This window comes from Pleurodeles waltl, chromosome 3_1, assembly GCF_031143425.1.
Source record: "Pleurodeles waltl isolate 20211129_DDA chromosome 3_1, aPleWal1.hap1.20221129, whole genome shotgun sequence".
In the NCBI taxonomy this organism is placed as follows: domain Eukaryota; kingdom Metazoa; phylum Chordata; class Amphibia; order Caudata; family Salamandridae; genus Pleurodeles; species Pleurodeles waltl.
The window spans coordinates 1,776,633,917-1,776,655,060 of NC_090440.1; the positions used below are offsets into that span (position 1 = coordinate 1,776,633,917).

The following is a 21,144-nucleotide window of genomic DNA, read 5'->3' on the forward strand; positions in this document are numbered from 1 at the left end:
ACTTATTACCTTGTGGAATGCCTGCACTCTTTGTGGACTTGGAGTGGCAATTCCTTTTGAAGTGTTGATGGTTGCTCCTAGATATTGTTGTGTTTGACACGGTTCTAGGTGTGATTTTGTATAGTTGATGGAAAACCCCAGTTTGTGAAGGGTTTGTATGACAAATGTGGTGTCGTTTGCGCATTTTTTTACTGTGTTGGTCTTGATTAGCCAATCGTCTAGGTAAGGGAACACATGTATCTGTTGTCTCCTGATGTGTGCTGCTACTACTGCTAGACATTTTGTGAACACTCTTGGTGCAGTTGTTATTCCGAATGGCAACACCTTGAATTGGTAATGTATTCCTTTGAATACGAACCGTAGGTACTTTCTGTGAGAAGGGTGTATTGGTATATGAAAGTACGCATCCTTTAGGTCTAATGTGGTCATGTAATCTTGCTGTTTGAGCAGTGGAATGATGTCTTGTAGTGTGACCATGTGAAAATGGTCCGATATGATGTAGGTATTTAGTGTCCTGAGATCTAATATTGGTCTTAATGTTTTGTCGTTTTTTGGAATTAGAAAGTACAGGGAGTAAACTCCTGTGTTTTTTTGTTGTACTGGTACTAACTCTATTGCATCCTTTTGCAGTAGTGCTTGAACTTCTAGTCCTAAAAGTTCTAAATGTTGTGGTGACATTTTGCGTGTTTTGGGGGGGATGTTTGGTGGGAAGTTGTGGAATTCTATGCAATAGCCATGTTGGATTATTGCTAATACCCAATTGTCTGTTGTAATCTGTTGCCAAGATTGGTAGAATTGGCTTAGTCTTCCCCCCACTGGTGTTGAGTGAAGGGGTTGCGTGACTTGAAAGTCACTGTTTAGGTGGAGGTGTTTTTGGAGTCTGGAATCTTCCCCTACTCCTTGGGAATTGACCCCCCCTATATCCCCTGAAACCTCCCCTTTGGAAGGAACCCTGATATGGTGTGGTTCTTGTTTGTTGGCTGGTGGTGTCTGTGGGTTGGCCACGAAACCCCCCTCTAAATGGAGTTTTTCTGAAAGAGCCTCTGCTCTGCGGGGAGTAGAGTGCGCCCATGGCCTTGGCCGTGTCTGTGTCCTTTTTAAGTTTTTCAATGGCTGTATCCACTTCAGGGCCAAAAAGTTTTTTTTCGTTGAAGGGCATATTAAGGACAGCCTGCTGGATTTCAGGTTTGAAGCCTGAAGTGCGGAGCCAAGCGTGTCTCCTTATGGTGACAGCAGTGTTGACTGTTCTCGCTGCAGTATCGGCTGCGTCCAGTGAAGAGCGGATTTGATTGTTTGAGATCGTTTGTCCCTCTTCAACTATTTGCTGCGCCCTTTTTTGGTATTCTTGGGGAAGATGGTCTACGAGAAGTTGCATCTCATCCCAGTGAGCGCGGTCATATCTGGCCAGCAGCGCTTGAGAATTTGCGATGCGCCACTGGTTGGCTGCCTGTGATGCTACTCTTTTCCCTGCCGCATCAAATTTTCTGCTTTCTTTGTCCGGAGGTGGGGCGTCACCAGATGTATGGGAATTTGCTCTTTTGCGAGCTGCCCCTACTACTACGGAGTCAGGTGGTAACTGCGAAGTAATAAACACTGGATCTGTGGGTGGTGGTTTGTATTTTTTATCCACCCTTGGGGTGATGGCTCTTGATTTTACGGGCTCTTCAAAAATTTGTTTTGCGTGCCGTAACATCCCCGGTAGCATTGGGAGACATTGATATTGGCTATGTGTAGCCGAGAGGGTGTTAAATAAAAAATCATCCTCTATAGGATCTGAATGCAGTTGGACATTGTGGAATTCTGCAGCCCTAGCCACCAGTTGTGAGTATGAGGTACTGTCCTCTGGCGGTGACGGCTTTGTGGGGTATGAATCTGGATCATTGTCCGGCACTGGGGTGTCGTATAGGTCCCAAGCGTCTTGATCCTGATCATCTTGACTTATGGTAGTTTGCGCTGGTGAGTGCATTTGTGGCGGTGTTTGTGCCGGCGATGCCTGTTGTAGTGGAGAGGGCGGAGGCGTGACTTTTTTGACCACTTTGGCTTGTGGTTGTGCGTCATCCTTGAGGAGACTGATCCTTCTTTTCCTCATTATTGGGGGAAGGGTTGATATCTTCCCTGTGTCTTGCTGGATGTACAGTCTCTTTTGTGTGTAGTCTGATTCTACACTTTGGAGCTCTTGTCCAAATCTGTGCATCTGGCCACTTATTCCTTGTTCCTCTGAGTAGGATGAAGGTGTGGTATTTTTCGGCGCCGAGAGAGAATCTTTTTTTCGGTTTCGGCACCGACAGAATTTTTGTTCCTTTCGGCATGGATTCTCGGTGCCGATGTTTTTCGGTGCCGGTATCTTGTCTTTGTCTCTCGGAGCCGCTTTCTCGGCTCCGAGGTTGCTCCATGGCGGTCCCTCGACCGGAGTCGGGTGTCTTCGCTATGGGCGTGCCCTTTTTCGGCGCCTTCGACGGGTCGCCTGTTTTATGGGTCGAGCCATGGCCTGTTGGCAGTGGCGTCCCCTGGGCTTTCGTTTTGTCGATGGTTTTACTTTTCGACGTCTTACTCACAGTTTGTTGCTGTTGTTCGACGTCGGAGTCTCCGGATTCTGATTCCGGAACCGAGAATGTTTCCTCTTCGTCGTCGAAACGTTGTTTTGTCGGCATGGACGCCATTTGTAGACGCCTGGCTCTTCGGTCCCGGAGTGTCTTTCTGGACCGGAAGGCTCAACAGGCCTCACAGGTATCCTCCTTGTGCTCGGGGGACAAGCACAAGTTACAGACCAAGTGCTGATCTGTATAAGGATACTTACTGTGACATTTTGGGCAGAAACGGAACGGGGTCCGTTCCATCGGCTTCGATGTAGCACGCGGTCGGGCCGACCAGGCCCCGATGGGGGAATCGAAGCTACCCCAAAGTCTTCCGATGATCGGTGTCGATGTACCTAACTATCCCGATACCGAACGGAACAATACCGACGCTTTCTTCCGAGATTCTGACTAACTTTCCGAACCGAAACGGAGCGAAAAGGAATACGTCCGAACCCGACAGCGGAAAAAAACAATCTAAGATGGAGTCCACGCCCATGCGCAATGGAGCCGAAGAGGGAGGAGTCCTTCGGTCCCGTGACCAAAAAGACTTCTTCGAAGAAAAACAACTTGTAATACTCCGAGCCCAACACCAGGCAGCGGACTGTGCCAAACATGTGTATCTGCAGCAACATATGCCATCGAACATATACTTTCATAGTGTGTACTGGCTGTTTTTTTTTTTTTTTTTTTTAGCAGTAAGGATGTGTCAAGAGAGTATAACCATGTAACACTGACAAGTGCTGGGTTTAAAGGCAAGTTCACAAAGAAACTCGGATTTATGTAAATCTGGTAAGAAGCTAGTGTGTACGTGTGAACTGTGGATAGGATTACATTGCAAGATGGCATGCAAAAAGGATGTTCCATCTTGTACTCATCCTTGTGTGCAGGGTGTTAACAATGTAGTGTTGAGAATGGCAAGGATCAGAACTGTGCCCAAGTTAGTATAGTGCAGATTCACAAAAGAGTTGAGGAGACTACTGAGTGAAGCATAAAGTCTGTCAAAAGTGTGTGACTTAGAAAAGCAACCTCAGCCATTATGCCATTCTTATTCCAATCATGATATAACTAAATCTTAAACTTCTGGTTTTAGGCCTTCCGCAGGTATAGAGTTCTCAAGTGATAGGAGTAGTTTTAATTGTTTGAATGCTCTTTTGTATGAATCTAAACTGAGTGTGCTATGGACTGTGAGGCTAAGGGGTTGAGTGCTGCAAATTGCTTTAGGCCACTAATCAGTAAAAGGTTTCAATTAATTTGATTGCCAGTAATTGGCTAAGTGGAAATTAGGTCAGGGCTGATAATGAGCAATACATCTTATTTTGATTTAGCTTGAGTTGTGGAAAAGGACAATCGGTTTAATATTTTAGATATGCAGTATTTTATATGAGCAATTGATAAGGCATTATTGATTTTTACATACAACTGAGTATCATGAGCATATTGGAAGTTAAACCGGTACGTATTTTTGTGATGTCCACTGGCAAGCCTTTGTATAAGTGAAGAAAGACGATGCCAGTATTTGGCCTGATGGTACAAGAAAAGGATCTCCTCTAGGGTGGGAGAATGCATTGTTTATCTTAACAACCTGGAACCATTCACTAAGATATGATTTGCACCATTTCAGTACTGTTCCTCTAGCACTGAATTCGAAAGGCCTGTTGCTGTGAAGTAGGTATTGGTGAACTGTATCAAATGCTGCAGACAAGTCTATAACTTTGAGCACATCATTCTTAATGAATGCACTGCTATGAATCCAGATTCTCAGCAATTATAGTGGGTTAGTAATAAGCATTTCATAATGTGGTAACCTTAAGCTTTGCTTAGCAAAAGCCTTTTTGGGGAGATGCAATGTGAAACGTTACTACTGCACATTATTGCCAAGGTTTGTTGTGCTATCACTGCGGTGGATCTTCTTAGTGCTTCTTGAACTCCTCAAATAATTCAGGTAAAATAACTCAGATGTGTGCTCCGTTACCAACTTCCAGCTTCCCTCAGTACACAGCCACACAACCAGGTAAGTCAAACAGAATCACGTGCAAAACCTTCCAATATCTTGGACAGAAGAGATTCTGTCTCCTTCCCTCCAACCCTCTTTTTGTCTCCATAACCCTATTGTTCATGCTAATTGTCACGGTTTCCCCTGTCTCCGTCCTGTGTCTTCCGCACTCTTTGTGGTAGTGTGGTCGAGCAGTAGGCTTATCCAAGGAGTAGTGTTAAGCATTTGTTGTACATACACATAGACAATAAATGAGGTACACACACTCAGAGACAAATCCAGCCAATAGGTTTTGTTATAAAAAAATATATTTTCTTAGTTTATTTTAAGAACCACAGGTTCAAATTTAACATGTAATATCTTGTTTGAAAGGTATTGCAGGTAAGTACATTAGGAACTTTGAATCATTTCAATTGCATGTAGACTTTTCAAGTTATTCACAAATAGCTACTTTAAAAGTGGACACAGTGCAATTTTCACAGTTCCTGGGGGAGGTAAGTTTTTGTTAGTTTTACCAGGTAAGTAAGACACTTACAGGGTTCAGTTCTTGGTCCAAGGTAGCCCACCGTTGGGGGTTCAGAGCAACCCCAAAGTTACCACACCAGCAGCTCAGGGCCGGTCAGGTGCAGAGTTCAAAGTGGTGCCCAAAACGCATAGGCTTCAATGGAGAGAAGGGGGTGCCCCGGTTCCGGTCTGCTTGCAGGTAAGTACCCGCGTCTTCGGAGGGCAGACCAGGGGGGTTTTGTAGGGCACCGGGGGGAACACAAGCCCACACAGAAATTTCACCCTCAGCGGCGCGGGGGCGGCCGGGTGCAGTGTTAGAACAAGCGTCGGGTTCGCAATGGAAGTCAATGAGAGATCAAGGGATCTCTTCAGCGCTGCAGGCAGGCAAGGGGGGGCTTCCTCGGGGAAACCTCCACTTGGGCAAGGGAGAGGGACTCCTGGGGGTCACTTCTGCAGTGAAAGTCCGGTCCTTCAGGTCCTGGGGGCTGCGGGTGCAGGGTCTTTTCCAGGCGTCGGGACTTAGGTTTCAGAGAGTCGCGGTCAGGAGAAGCCTCGGGATTCCCTCTGCAGGCGGCGCTGTGGGGGCTCAGGGGGGACAGGTTTTGGTACTCACAGTCGTAGAGTAGTCCGGGGGTCCTCCCTGAGGTGTTGGTTCTCCACCAGCCGAGTCGGGGTCGCCGGGTGCAGTGTTGCAAGTCTCACGCTTCTTGCGGGGAGATTGCAGGGTTCTTTAAAGCTGCTTCTTTGGATAAAGTTGCAGTCTTTTTGGAGCAGGTCCGCTGTCCTCTGGAGTTTCATGTCGTCGTCGAAGCAGGGCAGTCCTCAGAGGATTCAGAGGTCGCTGGTCCCTTTGGAAGGCGTCGCTGGAGCAGAGTTCTTTGGAAGGCAGGAGACAGGCCGGTGAGTTTCTGGAGCCAAGGCAGTTGTTGTCTTCTGGTCTTCCTCTGCAGGGGTTTTCAGCTAGGCAGTCCTTCTTCTTGTTGTTGCAGGAATCTAATTTTCTAGGGTTCAGGGTAGCCCTTAAATACTAAATTTAAGGGCGTGTTTAGGTCTGGGGGGTTAGTAGCCAATGGCTACTAGCCCTGAGGGTGAGTACACCCTCTTTGTGCCTCCTCCCAAGGGGAGGGGGTCACATCCCTAATCCTATTGGGGGAATCCTCCATCTGCAAGATGGAGGATTTCTAAAAGTTAGAGTCACCTCAGCTCAGGGCACCTTAGGGGCTGTCCTGACTGGCCAGTGACTCCTCCTTGTTATTCTCATTATTTTCTCCGGCCTTGCCGCCAAAAGTGGGGGCCGGAGGGGGCGGGCAACTCCACTAGCTGGAGTGTCCCGCGGTGCTGTGACAAAGGGGTGAGCCTTTGAGGCTCACCGCCAGGTGTTACAGCTCCTGCCTGGGGGAGGTGTTAGCATCTCCACCCAGTGCAGGCTTTGTTACTGGCCTCAGAGTGACAAAGGCACTCTCCCCATGGGGCCAGCAACATGTCTCTAGTGTGGCAGGCTGCTGGAACCAGTCAGCCTACACAGGTAGTCGGTTAAGTTTCAGGGGGCACCTCTAAGGTGCCCTCTGTGGTGTATTTTACAATACAATGTACACTGGCATCAGTGTGCATTTATTGTGCTGAGAAGTTTGATACCAAACTTCCCAGTTTTCAGTGTAGCCATTATGGTGCTGTGGAGTTCGTGTAAAACAGACTCCCAGACCATATACTCTTATGGCTACCCTGCACTTACAATGTCTAAGGTTTTGCTTAGACACTGTAGGGGTACAGTGCTCATGCACTGGTACCCTCACCTATGGTATAGTGCACCCTGCCTTAGGGCTGTAAGGCCTGCTAGAGGGGTGTCTTACCTATACTGCATAGGCAGTGAGAGGCTGGCATGGCACCCTGAGGGGAGTGCCATGTCGACTTACTCATTTTGTTCTCACTAGCACACACAAGCTTGTAAGCAGTGTGTCTGTGCTGAGTGAGGGGTCTCTAGGGTGGCATAATACATGCTGCAGCCCTTAGAGACCTTCCCTGGAATCAGGGCCCTTGGTACCAGAGGTACCAGTTACAAGGGACTTATCTGGATGCCAGGGTGTGCCAATTGTGGAATCAAAAGTACAGGTTAGGGAAAGAACACTGGTGCTGGGGCCTGGTTAGCAGGCCTCAGCACACTTTCAATTCAAAACATAGCATCAGCAAAGGCAAAAAGTCAGGGGGCAACCATGCCAAGGAGGCATTTCCTTACACAACCCCCCCCCCCCAAACGAAAGAGGATGAGACTAACCTTTCCCAAGAGAGTCTTCATTTTCTAAGTGGAAGAACCTGGAAAGGCCATCTGCATTGGCATGGGCAGTCCCAGGTCTGTGTTCCACTATAAAGTCCATTCCCTGTAGGGAGATGGACCACCTCAACAGTTTTGGATTTTCACCTTTCATTTGCATCAGCCATTTGAGAGGTCTGTGGTCAGTTTGAACTAGGAAGTGAGTCCCAAAGAGGTATGGTCTCAGCTTCTTCAGGGACCAAACCACAGCAAAGGCCTCCCTCTCAATGGCACTCCAACGCTGCTCCCTGGGGAGTAACCTCCTGCTAATGAAAGCAACAGGCTGGTCAAGGCCATCATCATTTGTTTGGGACAAAACTGCCCCTATCCCATGTTCAGAGGCATCTGTCTGCACAATGAACTGCTTAGAATAATCTGGAGCTTTTAGAACTGGTGCTGAGCACATTGCTTGTTTCAGGGTGTCAAAGGCCTGTTGGCATTCTACAGTCCAGTTCACTTTCTTGGGCATTTTCTTGGAGGTGAGTTCAGTGAGGGCTGTCACAATGGATCCATATCCCTTCACAAACCTCCTGTAGTACCCAGTCAAGCCAAGGAAGGCCCTGACTTGAGTCTGGGTTTTTGGAGCTACCCAGTCCAGAATAGTCTGGATCTTGGGTTGGAGTGGCTGAACTTGGCCTCCACCTACAAGGTGGCCCAAGTAAACCACAGTTCCCTGCCCTATCTGGCATTTGGATGCCTTGATAGAGAGGCCTGCAGATTGCAGAGCCTTCAAAACCTTCTTCAGGTGGACCAGGTGATCCTGCCAGGTGGAGCTAAAGACAGCAATATCATCAAGATAAGCTGTGCTAAAGGACTCCAAACCAGCAAGGACTTGATTCACCAACCTTTGGAAGGTGGCAGGGGCATTCTTTAAACCAAAGGGCATAACAGTAAACTGATAATGCCCATCAGGTGTGGAGAATGCGGTTTTCTCTTTTGCTCCAGGTGCCATTATTATTTGCCAGTACCCTGCTGTCAAGTCAAAGGTACTTAAGAATTTGGCAGCACCTAATTTGTCTATGAGCTCATCAGCTCTAGGAATTGGATGGGCGTCTGTCTTGGTGACAGAGTTGAGCCCTCTGTAGTCCACACAAAACCTCATCTCTTTCTTTCCATCTTTGGTGTGAGGTTTGGGGACTAAGACCACTGGGCTAGCCCAGGGGCTGTCAGAGCGCTCAATTACTCCCAATTCCAGCATCTTGTGGACTTCCACCTTGATGCTTTCCTTAACATGGTCAGACTGTCTAAAAATTTTGTTTTTGACAGGCATGCTGTCTCCTGTGTCCACATCATGGGTACACAGGTGTGTCTGACCAGGGGTTAGGGAGAAGATTTCAGGAAACTGTTGTAGGACTCTCCTACAATCAGCTTGCTGTTGGCCAGAGAGGGTGTCTGAGTAGATCACTCCATCTACTGAGCCATCTTTTGGGTCTGATGACAGAAGATCAGGGAGAGGTTCACTCTCTGCCTCCTGATCCTCATCTGTTACCATCAACAGATTTACATCAGCCCTGTCATGGAAGAGCTTAAGGCGGTTCACATGGATCACCCTCTTGGGGCTCCTGCTTGTGCCCAGGTCCACCAGGTAGGTGACCTGACTCTTCCTTTCTAGCACTGGTAAGGGCCACTCCATTTGTCCTGAAGTGCCCTGGGAGCCACAGGCTCCAGAACCCAGACTTTCTGCCCTGGTTGGAACTCAACCATTGCAGCCTTTTGGTCATACCAAAACTTCTGGAGCTGTTGGCTGGCCTCAAGGTTTTTGCTTGCCTTTTCCATGTACTCTGCCATTCTAGAGCGAAGGCCAAGTACATAGTCCACTATGTCCTGTTTAGGCTCATGAAGAGGCTTCTCCCAGCCTTCTTTAACAAGAGCAAGTGGTCCCCTTACAGGGTGGCCAAACAGAAGTTCAAAGGGTGAGAATCCTACTCCCTTCTGTGGCACCTCTCTGTAAGCGAAAAGAAGACATGGCAAGAGGACATCCCATCTCCTTTTGAGCTTTTCTGGGAGCCCCATGATCATGCCTTTTAATGTCTTGTTGAATCTCTCAACTAAGCCATTAGTTTGTGGATGGTATGGTGTAGTGAATTTGTAAGTCACCCCACACTCATTCCACATGTGTTTTAGGTATGCTGACATGAAGTTGGTACCTCTGTCAGACACCACCTCCTTAGGGAAACCCACTCTGGTAAAGATACCAATGAGGGCCTTGGCTACTGCAGGGGCAGTAGTCGACCTAAGGGGAATAGCTTCAGGATACCTAGTAGCATGATCCACTACTACTAGGATATACATATTTCCTGAGGCTGTGGGAGGTTCTAGTGGACGAACTATGTCCACACCCACTCTTTCAAAGGGGACCCCCACCACTGGAAGTGGAATGAGGGGGGCCTTTGGATGCCCACCTGTCTTACCACTGGCTTGACAGGTGGGGCAGGAGAGGCAAAACTCCTTAACCTTGTGGGACATATTGGGCCAGTAGAAGTGGTTGACTAACCTCTCCCACGTCTTGGTTTGTCCCAAATGCCCAGCAAGGGGAATATCATGGGCTAAGGTCAGAATAAACTCTCTGAACGACTGAGGCACTACCACTCTCCTAGTGGCACCAGGTTTGGGGTCTCTGGCCTCAGTGTACAGGAGTCCATCTTCCCAATAGACCCTATGTGTTCAATTTTTCTTGCCCTTGGACTCTTCAGCAGCTTGCTGCCTAAGGCCTTCAAGAGAGGGACAGGTTTCTTGTCCCTTACACAGCTCCTCTCTTGAGGGTCCCCCTGGGCCTAAGAGCTCAACCTGATAAGGTTCAAGCTCCAAAGGCTCAGTTCCCTCAGAGGGCAGAACTTCTTCCTGAGAAGAGAGGTTCTCTTTTTCTGACTGTGTTGCAGTTGGTTTCCCAACTGACTTTCCTTTTCTCTTGGTAGGCTGGGCCTTTCTTCCAGACTCCAGCTCTACTTTTTCACCCTGTGCCTTGCATTGTGCTCTTGTTTTTACACACACCAGTTCAGGGATACCCAGCATGGCTGCATGGGTTTTTAGTTCTACCTCAGCCCATGCTGAGGACTCCAGGTCATTTCCAAGCAGACAGTCTACTGGGATGTTTGAGGAGACCACCACCTGTTTCAGGCCATTGACCCCTCCCCATTCTAAAGTTACCATTGCCATGGGATGTGCTTTAGTCTGATTGTCAGCGTTGGTGACTGTATAGGTTTTTCCAGTCAGGTATTGGCCAGGGGAAACCAGTTTCTCTGTCACCATGGTGACACTGGCACCTGTATCCCTCAGGCCCTCTACACTTGTCCCATTAATAAAGAGCTGCTGCCTGTATTTTTGCATGTTAGGCGGCCAGGCAGCTAGTGTGGCTAAATCCACCCCACCCTCAGAGACTAGAGTAGCTTCAGTGTGGACCCTGATTTGCTCTGGGCACACTGTTGATCTCACTTGGAGACTAGCCATTCCAGTGTTACCTGGATTGGAGTTTGGAGTGGAACCTTTCTTGGGACAGGCCTTGTCTCCAGTTTGGTGTCCAGGCTGATTACAGCTATGACACCAGGCCTTTTTGGGATCAAAGTTTTTACCCTTGTACCCAGGATTGTTTTGTGAAGAGGCTCTGGGCCCACCCTCCTGTGCAGGTTTTTGGGGGCCTGTAGAAGACTCTTTACTATTTTTATTTTTGGCTGTCTCACCACCTTTCCCCTGGGGAGGTTTTGTGACCCCTTTCTTTTGGTCACCCCCTGTGGAAGTTTTGGACACCCTTGTCTTGACCCAATGGTCCGCCTTCTTTCCCAATTCTTGGGGAGAAATTGGTCCTAGGTCTACCAGATGCTGATGCAGTTTATCATTGAAACAATTACTTAACAGGTGTTCTTTCACAAATAAATTGTACAGCCCATCATAATTACTTACACCACTGCCTTGAATCCAACCATCTAGTGTTTTTACTGAGTAGTCTACAAAGTCAACCCAGGTCTGGCTCGAGGATTTTTGAGCCCCCCTGAATCTAATCCTATACTCCTCAGTGGAGAATCCAAAGCCCTCAATCAGGGTACCCTTCATGAGGTCATAAGATTCTGCATCTTTTCCAGAGAGTGTGAGGAGTCTATCCCTACACTTTCCTGTGAACATTTCCCAAAGGAGAGCACCCCAGTGAGATCTGTTCACTTTTCTGGTTACACAAGCCCTCTCAAAAGCTGTGAACCATTTGGTGATGTCATCACCATCTTCATATTTAGTTACAATCCCTTTAGGGATTTTCAACATGTCAGGAGAATCTCTGACCCTATTTATGTTGCTGCCACCATTGATGGGTCCTAGGCCCATCTCTTGCCTTTCCCTTTCTATGGCTAGGATCTGTCTTTCCAAAGCCAATCTTTTGGCCATCCTGGCTAGCTGGATGTCCTCTTCACTGGAGTTATCCTCAGTGATTTCAGAGTTGTTGGCCCCTCCTGTGAGGGGACCAGCATCTCTGACTATTATTTGTGGAGTCAGGGCTTGAGAGGCCCTGTTCTCCCTAAATAGGACTGGTAGGGGGGAATTTTCCTCCAAGTCACTATCTTCATCCTCTGTGTTGCCATCCTCAGAGGGGTTGGCCTTTTCAAACTCTGCCAACAGCTCCTGGAGCTGTAGTTTGGAAGGTCTGGGGCCCATTAATATTTTCTTTATTTTACAGAGTGACCTTAGCTCCCTCATCTTAAGATGGAGGTAAGGTGTGGTGTCGAGTTCCACCACATTCATCTCTGCACTAGACATTATGCTTCTAAAAGTTGGAATACTTTTTAAGAAACTAAAACTGGTTCTAGAATCTAATTCAAACTTTTAACAAACTTTTAAACTCTAAAAGAAATGCTAACAGGGACTAACACAAGGCCCTAGCAGGACTTTAAAGAATTTAGAAAACTTTTCAAATTGCAAAAATCAATTTCTAATGACAATTTTGGAATTTGGCGTGTGATCAGGTATTGGCTGAGTAGTCCAGCAAATGCAAAGTCTTGTACCCCACCGCTGATCCACCAATGTAGGAAGTTGGCTCTGTATGTGCTATTTCAAAGTAAGGAATAGCATGCACAGAGTCCAAGGGTTCCCCTTAGAGGTAAAATAGTGGTAAAAAGAGATAATACTAATGCTCTATTTTGTGGTAGTGTGGTCGAGCAGTAGGCTTATCCAAGGAGTAGTGTTAAGCATTTGTTGTACATACACATAGACAATAAATGAGGTACACACACTCAGAGACAAATCCAGCCAATAGGTTTTGTTATAGAAAAATATATTTTCTTAGTTTATTTTAAGAACCACAGGTTCAAATTTAACATGTAATATCTTGTTTGAAAGGTATTGCAGGTAAGTACATTAGGAACTTTGAATCATTTCAATTGCATGTATACTTTTCAAGTTATTCACAAATAGCTACTTTAAAAGTGGACACAGTGCAATTTTCACAGTTCCTGGGGGAGGTAAGTTTTTGTTAGTTTTACCAGGTAAGTAAGACACTTACAGGGTTCAGTTCTTGGTCCAAGGTAGCCCACCGTTGGGGGTTCAGAGCAACCCCAAAGTTACCACACCAGCAGCTCAGGGCCGGTCAGGTGCAGAGTTCAAAGTGGTGCCCAAAACGCATAGGCTTCAATGGAGAGAAGGGGGTGCCCCGGTTCCGGTCTGCTTGCAGGTAAGTACCCGCGTCTTCGGAGGGCAGACCAGGGGGGTTTTGTAGGGCACCGGGGGGGACACAAGCCCACACAGAAATTTCACCCTCAGCGGCGCGGGGGCGGCCGGGTGCAGTGTTAGAACAAGCGTCGGGTTCGCAATGGAAGTCAAAGAGAGATCAAGGGATCTCTTCAGCGCTGCAGGCAGGCAAGGGGGGGCTTCCTCGGGGAAACCTCCACTTGGGCAAGGGAGAGGGACTCCTGGGGGTCACTTCTGCAGTGAAAGTCCGGTCCTTCAGGTCCTGGGGGCTGCGGGTGCAGGGTCTTTTCCAGGCGTCGGGACATAGGTTTCAGAGAGTCGCGGTCAGGGGAAGCCTCGGGATTCCCTCTGCAGGCGGCGCTGTGGGGGCTCAGGGGGGACAGGTTTTGGTACTCACAGTCGTAGAGTAGTCCGGGGGTCCTCCCTGAGGTGTTGGTTCTCCACCAGCCGAGTCGGGGTCGCCGGGTGCAGTGTTGCAAGTCTCACGCTTCTTGCGGGGAGATTGCAGGGTTCTTTAAAGCTGCTTCTTTGGATAAAGTTGCAGTCTTTTTGGAGCAGGTCCGCTGTCCTCTGGAGTTTCTTGTCGTCGTCGAAGCAGGGCAGTCCTCAGAGGATTCAGAGGTCGCTGGTCCCTTTGGAAGGCGTCGCTGGAGCAGAGTTCTTTGGAAGGCAGGAGACAGGCCGGTGAGTTTCTGGAGCCAAGGCAGTTGTCTTCTGGTCTTCCTCTGCAGGGGTTTTCAGCTAGGCAGTCCTTCTTCTTGTCGTTGCAGGAATCTAATTTTCTAGGGTTCAGGGTAGCCCTTAAATACTAAATTTAAGGGCGTGTTTAGGTCTGGGGGGTTAGTAGCCAATGGCTACTAGCTCTGAGGGTGAGTACACCCTCTTTGTGCCTCCTCCCAAGGGGAGGGGGTCACATCCCTAATCCTATTGGGGGAATCCTCCATCTGCAAGATGGAGGATTTCTAAAAGTTAGAGTCACCTCAGCTCAGGACACCTTAGGGGCTGTCCTGACTGGCCAGTGACTCCTCCTTGTTATTCTCATTATTTTCTCCGGCCTTGCCGCCAAAAGTGGGGGCCGGGGCCGGAGGGGGCGGGCAACTCCACTAGCTGGAGTGTCCCGCGGTGCTGTGAGAAAGGGGTGAGCCTTTGAGGCTCACCGCCAGGTGTTACAGCTCCTGCCTGGGGGAGGTGTTAGCATCTCCACCCAGTGCAGGCTTTGTTACTGGCCTCAGAGTGATAAAGGCACTCTCCCCATGGGGCCAGCAACATGTCTCTAGTGTGGCAGGCTGCTGGAACCAGTCAGCCTACACAGGTAGTCGGTTAAGTTTCAGGGGGCACCTCTAAGGTGCCCTCTGTGGTGTATTTTACAATAAAATGTACACTGGCATCAGTGTGCATTTATTGTGCTGAGAAGTTTGATACCAAACTTCCCAGTTTTCAGTGTAGCCATTATGGTGCTGTGGAGTTCGTGTAAAACAGACTCCCAGACCATATACTCTTATGGCTACCCTGCACTTACAATGTCTAAGGTTTTGCTTAGACACTGTAGGGGTACAGTGCTCATGCACTGGTACCCTCACCTATGGTATAGTGCACCCTGCCTTAGGGCTGTAAGGCCTGCTAGAGGGGTGTCTTACCTATACTGCATAGGCAGTGAGAGGCTGGCATGGCACCCTGAGGGGAGTGCCATGTCGACTTACTCATTTTGTTCTCACTAGCACACACAAGCTTGTAAGCAGTGTGTCTGTGCTGAGTGAGGGGTCTCTAGGGTGGCATAATACATGCTGCAGCCATTAGAGACCTTCCCTGGCATCAGGGCCCTTGGTACCAGAGGTACCAGTTACAAGGGACTTATCTGGATGCCAGGGTGTGCCAATTGTGGAATCCAAAGTACAGGTTAGGGAAAGAACACTGGTGCTGGGGCCTGGTTAGCAGGCCTCAGCACACTTTAAATTCAAAACATAGCATCAGCAAAGGCAAAAAGTCAGGGGGCAACCATGCCAAGGAGGCATTTCCTTACAATATATATATATATATTTAAGATACATAGATTAGTTAAGATTTGTAAATCTTTACTAACCTACACACTATTTTTACAGTTGACATTTTGGCTACAATATTTTTACCACTAAATTGCTATGCTCGATATTCTGACATACTACCTCCTGTATTGTGCCTTTGTATCCCCCTCCGTCCCCCAACCATGGCAGAGCCCGCTACACATGCCAACATTTGGAAGCCAGGAGATGACTTGCAAGCAGGAAAATGGACACTATATGAACACTGGATGACACCCAGTTGCCAGACACCAACAACTAGCCTTGGGAAGTTGCCCAATACTTTCTATCGGCTACGTTGCATCGCACCTGCACCACCACAGTCATCCCATTCCACATCTGCTATGTTCGTGCCAGACAGAGATGACAATCAAAAAGAGAAATAAAGGCATGCTCGCAAATTATTGTGACTGTCAATGAAGATCTCATGATGGAGAAGACTATATTGAACTTTTAATAGCAGTTTCACTTACGATATTTCAAACACTGTTGTGGTTATTTCGAGGCATGAAATCCAAAGGTTTTTCTAAAGGTTATAATTGCGTTCATGTGGTAAGACGTGAGAGATTGCAATGACTTTGCGTATGAACGGCACTTGGGGTGCCACTGTTCTAAACCATGAACAACACAGAAAGTTGTCTTTTCATCTGAAAACCAGGCGAAGGAATTAAATTGATCTGAGTTCTGGATACGTTTTTTGTTAGATCTGGGGTTGTAAATTGTTAAGAATACTCACAGGAGCCGGGCAGGTACAGAAACGGGTACTTTAAATAACAAAATTACAAGGGAAACCCATCAGGAGCTAGGATGTAACCACTCAGCCCCTAACTGACTTGGATGGCACACTCGCACTCACGACAGCATGCATTGCTTGACTTACAACAATCCACACAACAGGCTAGAACACAAGATAGGATTCACACTTCCTGAGCAAGTAAGGGCTCAAGCTGAATTATGCCTGCCTGGATACATGGCTAGGTGGGGTCAGGAATGAGAAACTCCATTCTGCGGTATTTGTTCAGAACAAAAAGAAGCAAAAGAGGGTGTTTAGCTACTAAACTAACACAGCCAGTCTTACTTTAATTGAGGCTCCAGCAAACCTTGCTAGCTGTTTAATGTGTTGACCCTTTTTTCCAATGATCGCTCCCACTGCTTGAGTTGGGATAAACAAGTAAACAATCTCCTGTTCTGGCGCCTGAAGAAAACAAAGAGACAGAAACACATATTTTAAAGCAAATTGGTCTGTATTACCGTACACGTACGTTTATCTTATCACACAGATTTAAAACATGACTTCATACACTTTAAAAACATTAAACATTATACACATTGTATAATATGTTTTCATTGATTAAGCTGTGTATAAAAGCGGCAGTGCATCATTCATTTTGTGCGCTTATTCTGACACTGAAAAATAGGTCTTGGGTTTCGTCTTCCAAGTCACAAGCATCTAAAAAGAATTTCCAATACATCCTACACAGTTAATTTACATAGTGAACGCTTTTGAAGTGAGAGTTATAGGGCAGTCATCTGAAATCACCAGATGTCTCCTCACATGCCTTCTCTGGCCACCTCTCCCTTTCTCCGGCTCATTTAGCTGTCACGGAAGAAGATTCTGCTGCCATTACTTAACATCAGAAGGAATGGCGTTGGACGGACCACCGAATATATGGCGGTTCGTATTTCAAAAATCCTTTAAATTCTGAACCAGTAACAGATTTAATATATTTTGCATATCTTTTTTAAATTCTAGCGGGATGCCATGACAGACGTTGCAGACAAACCTCTAGGGGATATGCACACACATTTGGCTGACAGCATTGCACAGCAGATGACTGACTGTCTATACCGAGGTCGACACAGACTCTGATGACAGTTGGATAGCAACTCCAGGGGTTGGTGTCATCAGCAGCTGGGCGTGGTCAATGGACCTGCAGAGTAATTTGCAGTCACCCTAAATTTCATAGTGGTATCCAGTAATGCGGCAGTCTGGAGAGGTCCGGGTGTCGCCTCCTCAGGGCCTTCATTACTACATCTGTGGAGTCGCTGAGCGACCAGTAATACGTACCATGTATCTTATAAATTTGAACATTATATGGACCTTTTACCGAGCAACTTTGAATGTAATTCCATTGTATGCACTTCCCAGTGCTTAGCTGCTGCTAGAACTGCACAAGGGTATTTAAAAGGAACAAGTATGGAAGTGTACACTACTGTTAGGAGACAGAGCATTTTGAGTCCTTGCTGAGTGGAGTCAGTCACTTAAACGCAAGTGGCTGGAATGGCAGGCAGGCTGCAACCAATGTTAAAACCACGGAGTCAGAGCAGGACTCGGCTCCAAGCAGGAAGGTGATGTTTAGTTAAAAATTGAGCCCGTGGTAGGCATTGGTTTCCCCAACCATTAAAGAGAGTGAAAAACGCATTCCAGAAAGATGTGTCTGAAGGATTAAAATGGAATGCTGTAAGCATCATCCTTCTTAAAATCTTTCAGACTCAAGTAAAGCAGTGCCGCAAAGGGGGATTCCTGCATGCTCCTTACAAGTGTAACAAGGAGGCATCGTTTAGAGAGATGGAGGACCAGAGGACTAAGAGTGGATTCACCCCTGGAGAAAAATCTCATTCTTAAGTCTTGGATAGATATAACTACGATGCAAGAACTTCACAGGAAATACAGACCAAGATCATATATGTCAAGGCCGGTCACGTATATTATCATCATCAAATACACAGAGGGGCTTCAAACATACAAGAGCTTCTGATGCACATCATACACTGATTATAGGTGAGCTGCCAACAATGCTAACATCACAGCACGAGTAAGCCTAGTGAGGACTAAAGCTGATATGCCTATGGTAAAAGCCAACAGAATGAGAGAACAATCTCAGAGGAAATTGTGTAATTTCGAATGCTCTGAAACCTTTGGGAAATTAAAAAGAGATGTTTGAAAAATAAAGTCCTGGCTTGGCTTCAATTCCAAATGGGCCAAGAGAGAGTCAGACTCTCAGATATAAAGCTTGTACATTGAAAAAGAGATCCTAGAATGAATGAGGTTCATTGGAAAATCTAGAGTATATCTTTTCTTGCTCAAGATCAAATTATCTGTGAGGATTGGGCTCAAATAAAATAATAATGGAACATTCACTGTAGAAAACCTCACATGTGGAAACCAGAGGAACATAGGTTTCGGCCAATTGTCCATCAATCCCCATCCACCCTGTCCGTGGTTTGGCTACTTGTCAGCAGACTTGCATCAACCCTGGCTACTCGTTTTCTGATGGTGAGTAGTTGACCAGTAGACGCATTGCACTTTTGAACCATTCATCCATTCTGAAGCAGATTTGCAATCAGTGCACATTTTTTGTGCCATTTTATCTCTATCATGTCCCATGTGTTCTTCATCTACAACTTCTTATAAGATTTTGAGCACCAATATTCACTGGCGGTATTAGTTACTTAGCAGCATTGGGCATAGAAACTAGCGGTTGTCCATGTGTACCTCCTCTACTGATGCCACCAGAGAAGGGTGATTGAAAGTGTCTCATTTAGAGAAATTAAGAGGATTCGTCTGCAGAAAGGAACAATGCCATAACAGATACAAATGCTCTTAAGTGCACTGACAAATGAACAGGAGAGACAGGGCTACAATGAGAAAACACACTGACATGGTGTGATAGGCACTTGGTGAACATACAGCAAAGTTAAACCTGTTGCCCCAAGAATAACTTCCGTTTGGCAACAAAGTACCACCCACATTAGGGTGTTGTTAACCCATCAATAGTTGACGACACCAACTGCATTGACAAAACACCAATCCATCTCACCGCAAGAAAATAAGGGGCAGGAGTCGCTCAGGTCACACCTATTTCCAAACAATTAATAAGGTTTGCAGTGTGTGTTTTGTGAATCACAAAGACATTTACAACTAGTCATGAACTTTTGCAACCGCAAAAACATTTCATACATTTCCATACATCAGGCCATTCAATCTGGGTCTTAAGTTTGACAAGTATGTTGCATTCGTTTTTATTATTTTGGACAACATTTAAGTACCTACGACTCGGTGCCTTCCACTAGTGATACACTGCTTATGTCGGTAAAGACTAGTGGCAACGTTTGAACCTCGCCTTACAGGTGTAGGGGTGGGTGAGAGGTTTCTCCTTGGAAACATCAATACGGATAGATTATTTTACGATATGTCAAACTGAAGAGAAGCAAATCTTCATTGAAAAAAATCAATGGTTTAATATTTCATCCAGATTTTAGTAAAGCGGCGATGTCCTTAGTTATTTTGCTAAAAAGTTTAACTGACAACAGTCTAAGACACATTATGGACAAACTAAGTTCACATTTGGAAAAGCCAAGGGTGTCTATAAAAAAAACACAAACGCGGGCTCAAAATGTAACACTAGGTTTAAAACGCATGTGTTTGCTTAGTACATTCTAATAAAAAATACAATAATGTATACATCTATGATATCAATGTATTAATACCTTCAGTTAAGACCTGCAAAATGCTAAAGAGTGCTGTACTTACCGGATGCTGATGTGGGAATGCACCGACTGGGGAGGCGCCATACATGCCCGGGAGATAGGAGGAGTGACTCTGTTGCAGGAAAGAAAGTAAATAGTGGACATTTATCATCACAGCAAGAACACATTTTTTTCAAACCAGGAAATCTTGATTGGAGGTGTGACTATTTTAAGTGGAGATCAACTGCGTATTCACATGGCATTTTTGTCGCCTCAGTTTTATTATTCATAAAAACCTAAATAATTGCTTTACTTCCATGTTGCAACTGTTGGGAGCATACCATATATTATGACTGATTACATGCTTACTGTTGTGGTATCCAAAACAATTTACACAAACAACTTAAATATTTGTTTTTTTTCCAATTTGTACCCACGAGCGGCTTTTGGTGGCATCTGGCACTGCACAAGACAGTAAGATGACTGACTGAGTTAACTGCTTGCTGAGGACTAGTGTGACCAATAAGTCACAACTTCAAACTAAGGCGCTCATTATGACCTTGGTGGTCTTCACTGAAGACCGCCGAGGTCCCGCCGGACCGAAGACCGCCAGTGTTAGCGGTCTTCCGCCAACCATATTATGACTGGTGGCGACCCTCCGCCATTCTTTGGTCGGAGAGCTGCCAACAGCCATACTGGCGATCGGCGGTGCAGTGGAGGTTGCTCCTCCGTCATCGCCATTTCATCAGAACACCGCCCACCGAATTACGCTTCAGTGCCAGGGAATTAATTCCCTGGCACTAATAGTGCCTACCGCCATGGTTTTCGTGGTGGTTCAAAAACCACAACATCCATGGGGGGTATGCGGGGTCATGAACCCACAGGCGGACTAGTAACGGCCGCTGGGCTGGAGACCTTGGTCTCCAGCCTGGCAGTCATTACCGCCGTGGCAGACAGTGTGGTACATTGGCAGTTTGGCATGTGCCAAACCGCCAATGTCATAATTTAGCAGTAATTACCTCCAGCCTGTTGGCGGTGCTACTGCCGACTAAACACCGTCCTCCAGGGTTGTATTGAGGGCCAAAGTCTTTACCGTGCAAGATCAATATAACAATGTCATGTTGTAAATTTTCTAAACAAAAGGCTCTGTCACAAATATGCTGCAATAAAAAGTGCTGTAAAAAATATTTTTACATGTTCTGAAGAAGGATCTTTATCTTTGCCACTAAAGATTCTTCCTGATTACTTGAATCCCTTCTTCAAGTATGAAGGTAAGTCGCATGGGCTTTTTTAAAATTTCTGTCACCACTACTTTCAAGATCCAGCTATTTGTGTAGCAGGACAACGATGTAGAATGCAGGGTTATCACCATCAGCTACTGCAAGAAGACGCCAGGCTGGTCTGGATCAACACCATGGTCTTTGTTTACATAAATGTTTCATTTTTTTTATACAGTGCCAACCTGTCACAATTCAGGGCACTTTTACACTGCAGAGGCATAGATTGTTGCTCTCTGTGGTAGGATGTTCCTGTGGGTGTTGGCGTTTTTGTCCAGGTGCTGTCTGTGTC

General features: G+C 46.5%; 1 protein-coding gene across 1 annotated transcript in view; it reads right to left on the reverse strand.

Annotated features, from left to right (window-relative positions):
* Nucleotides 1–21,144, reverse strand: part of IGF2BP2 (insulin like growth factor 2 mRNA binding protein 2) — a 479,778-nt gene that overhangs the window by 156,880 nt on the left and 301,754 nt on the right. Inside the window, exons 11-12 of the mRNA XM_069225797.1 lie at nt 19,640–19,708; nt 16,184–16,300 (exon numbers count right to left, since the gene is read on the reverse strand). Of these exons, the coding sequence (XP_069081898.1) occupies nt 16,184–16,300; nt 19,640–19,708 (186 nt within the window). The remainder of the gene's footprint in view (nt 1–16,183; nt 16,301–19,639; nt 19,709–21,144) is intronic.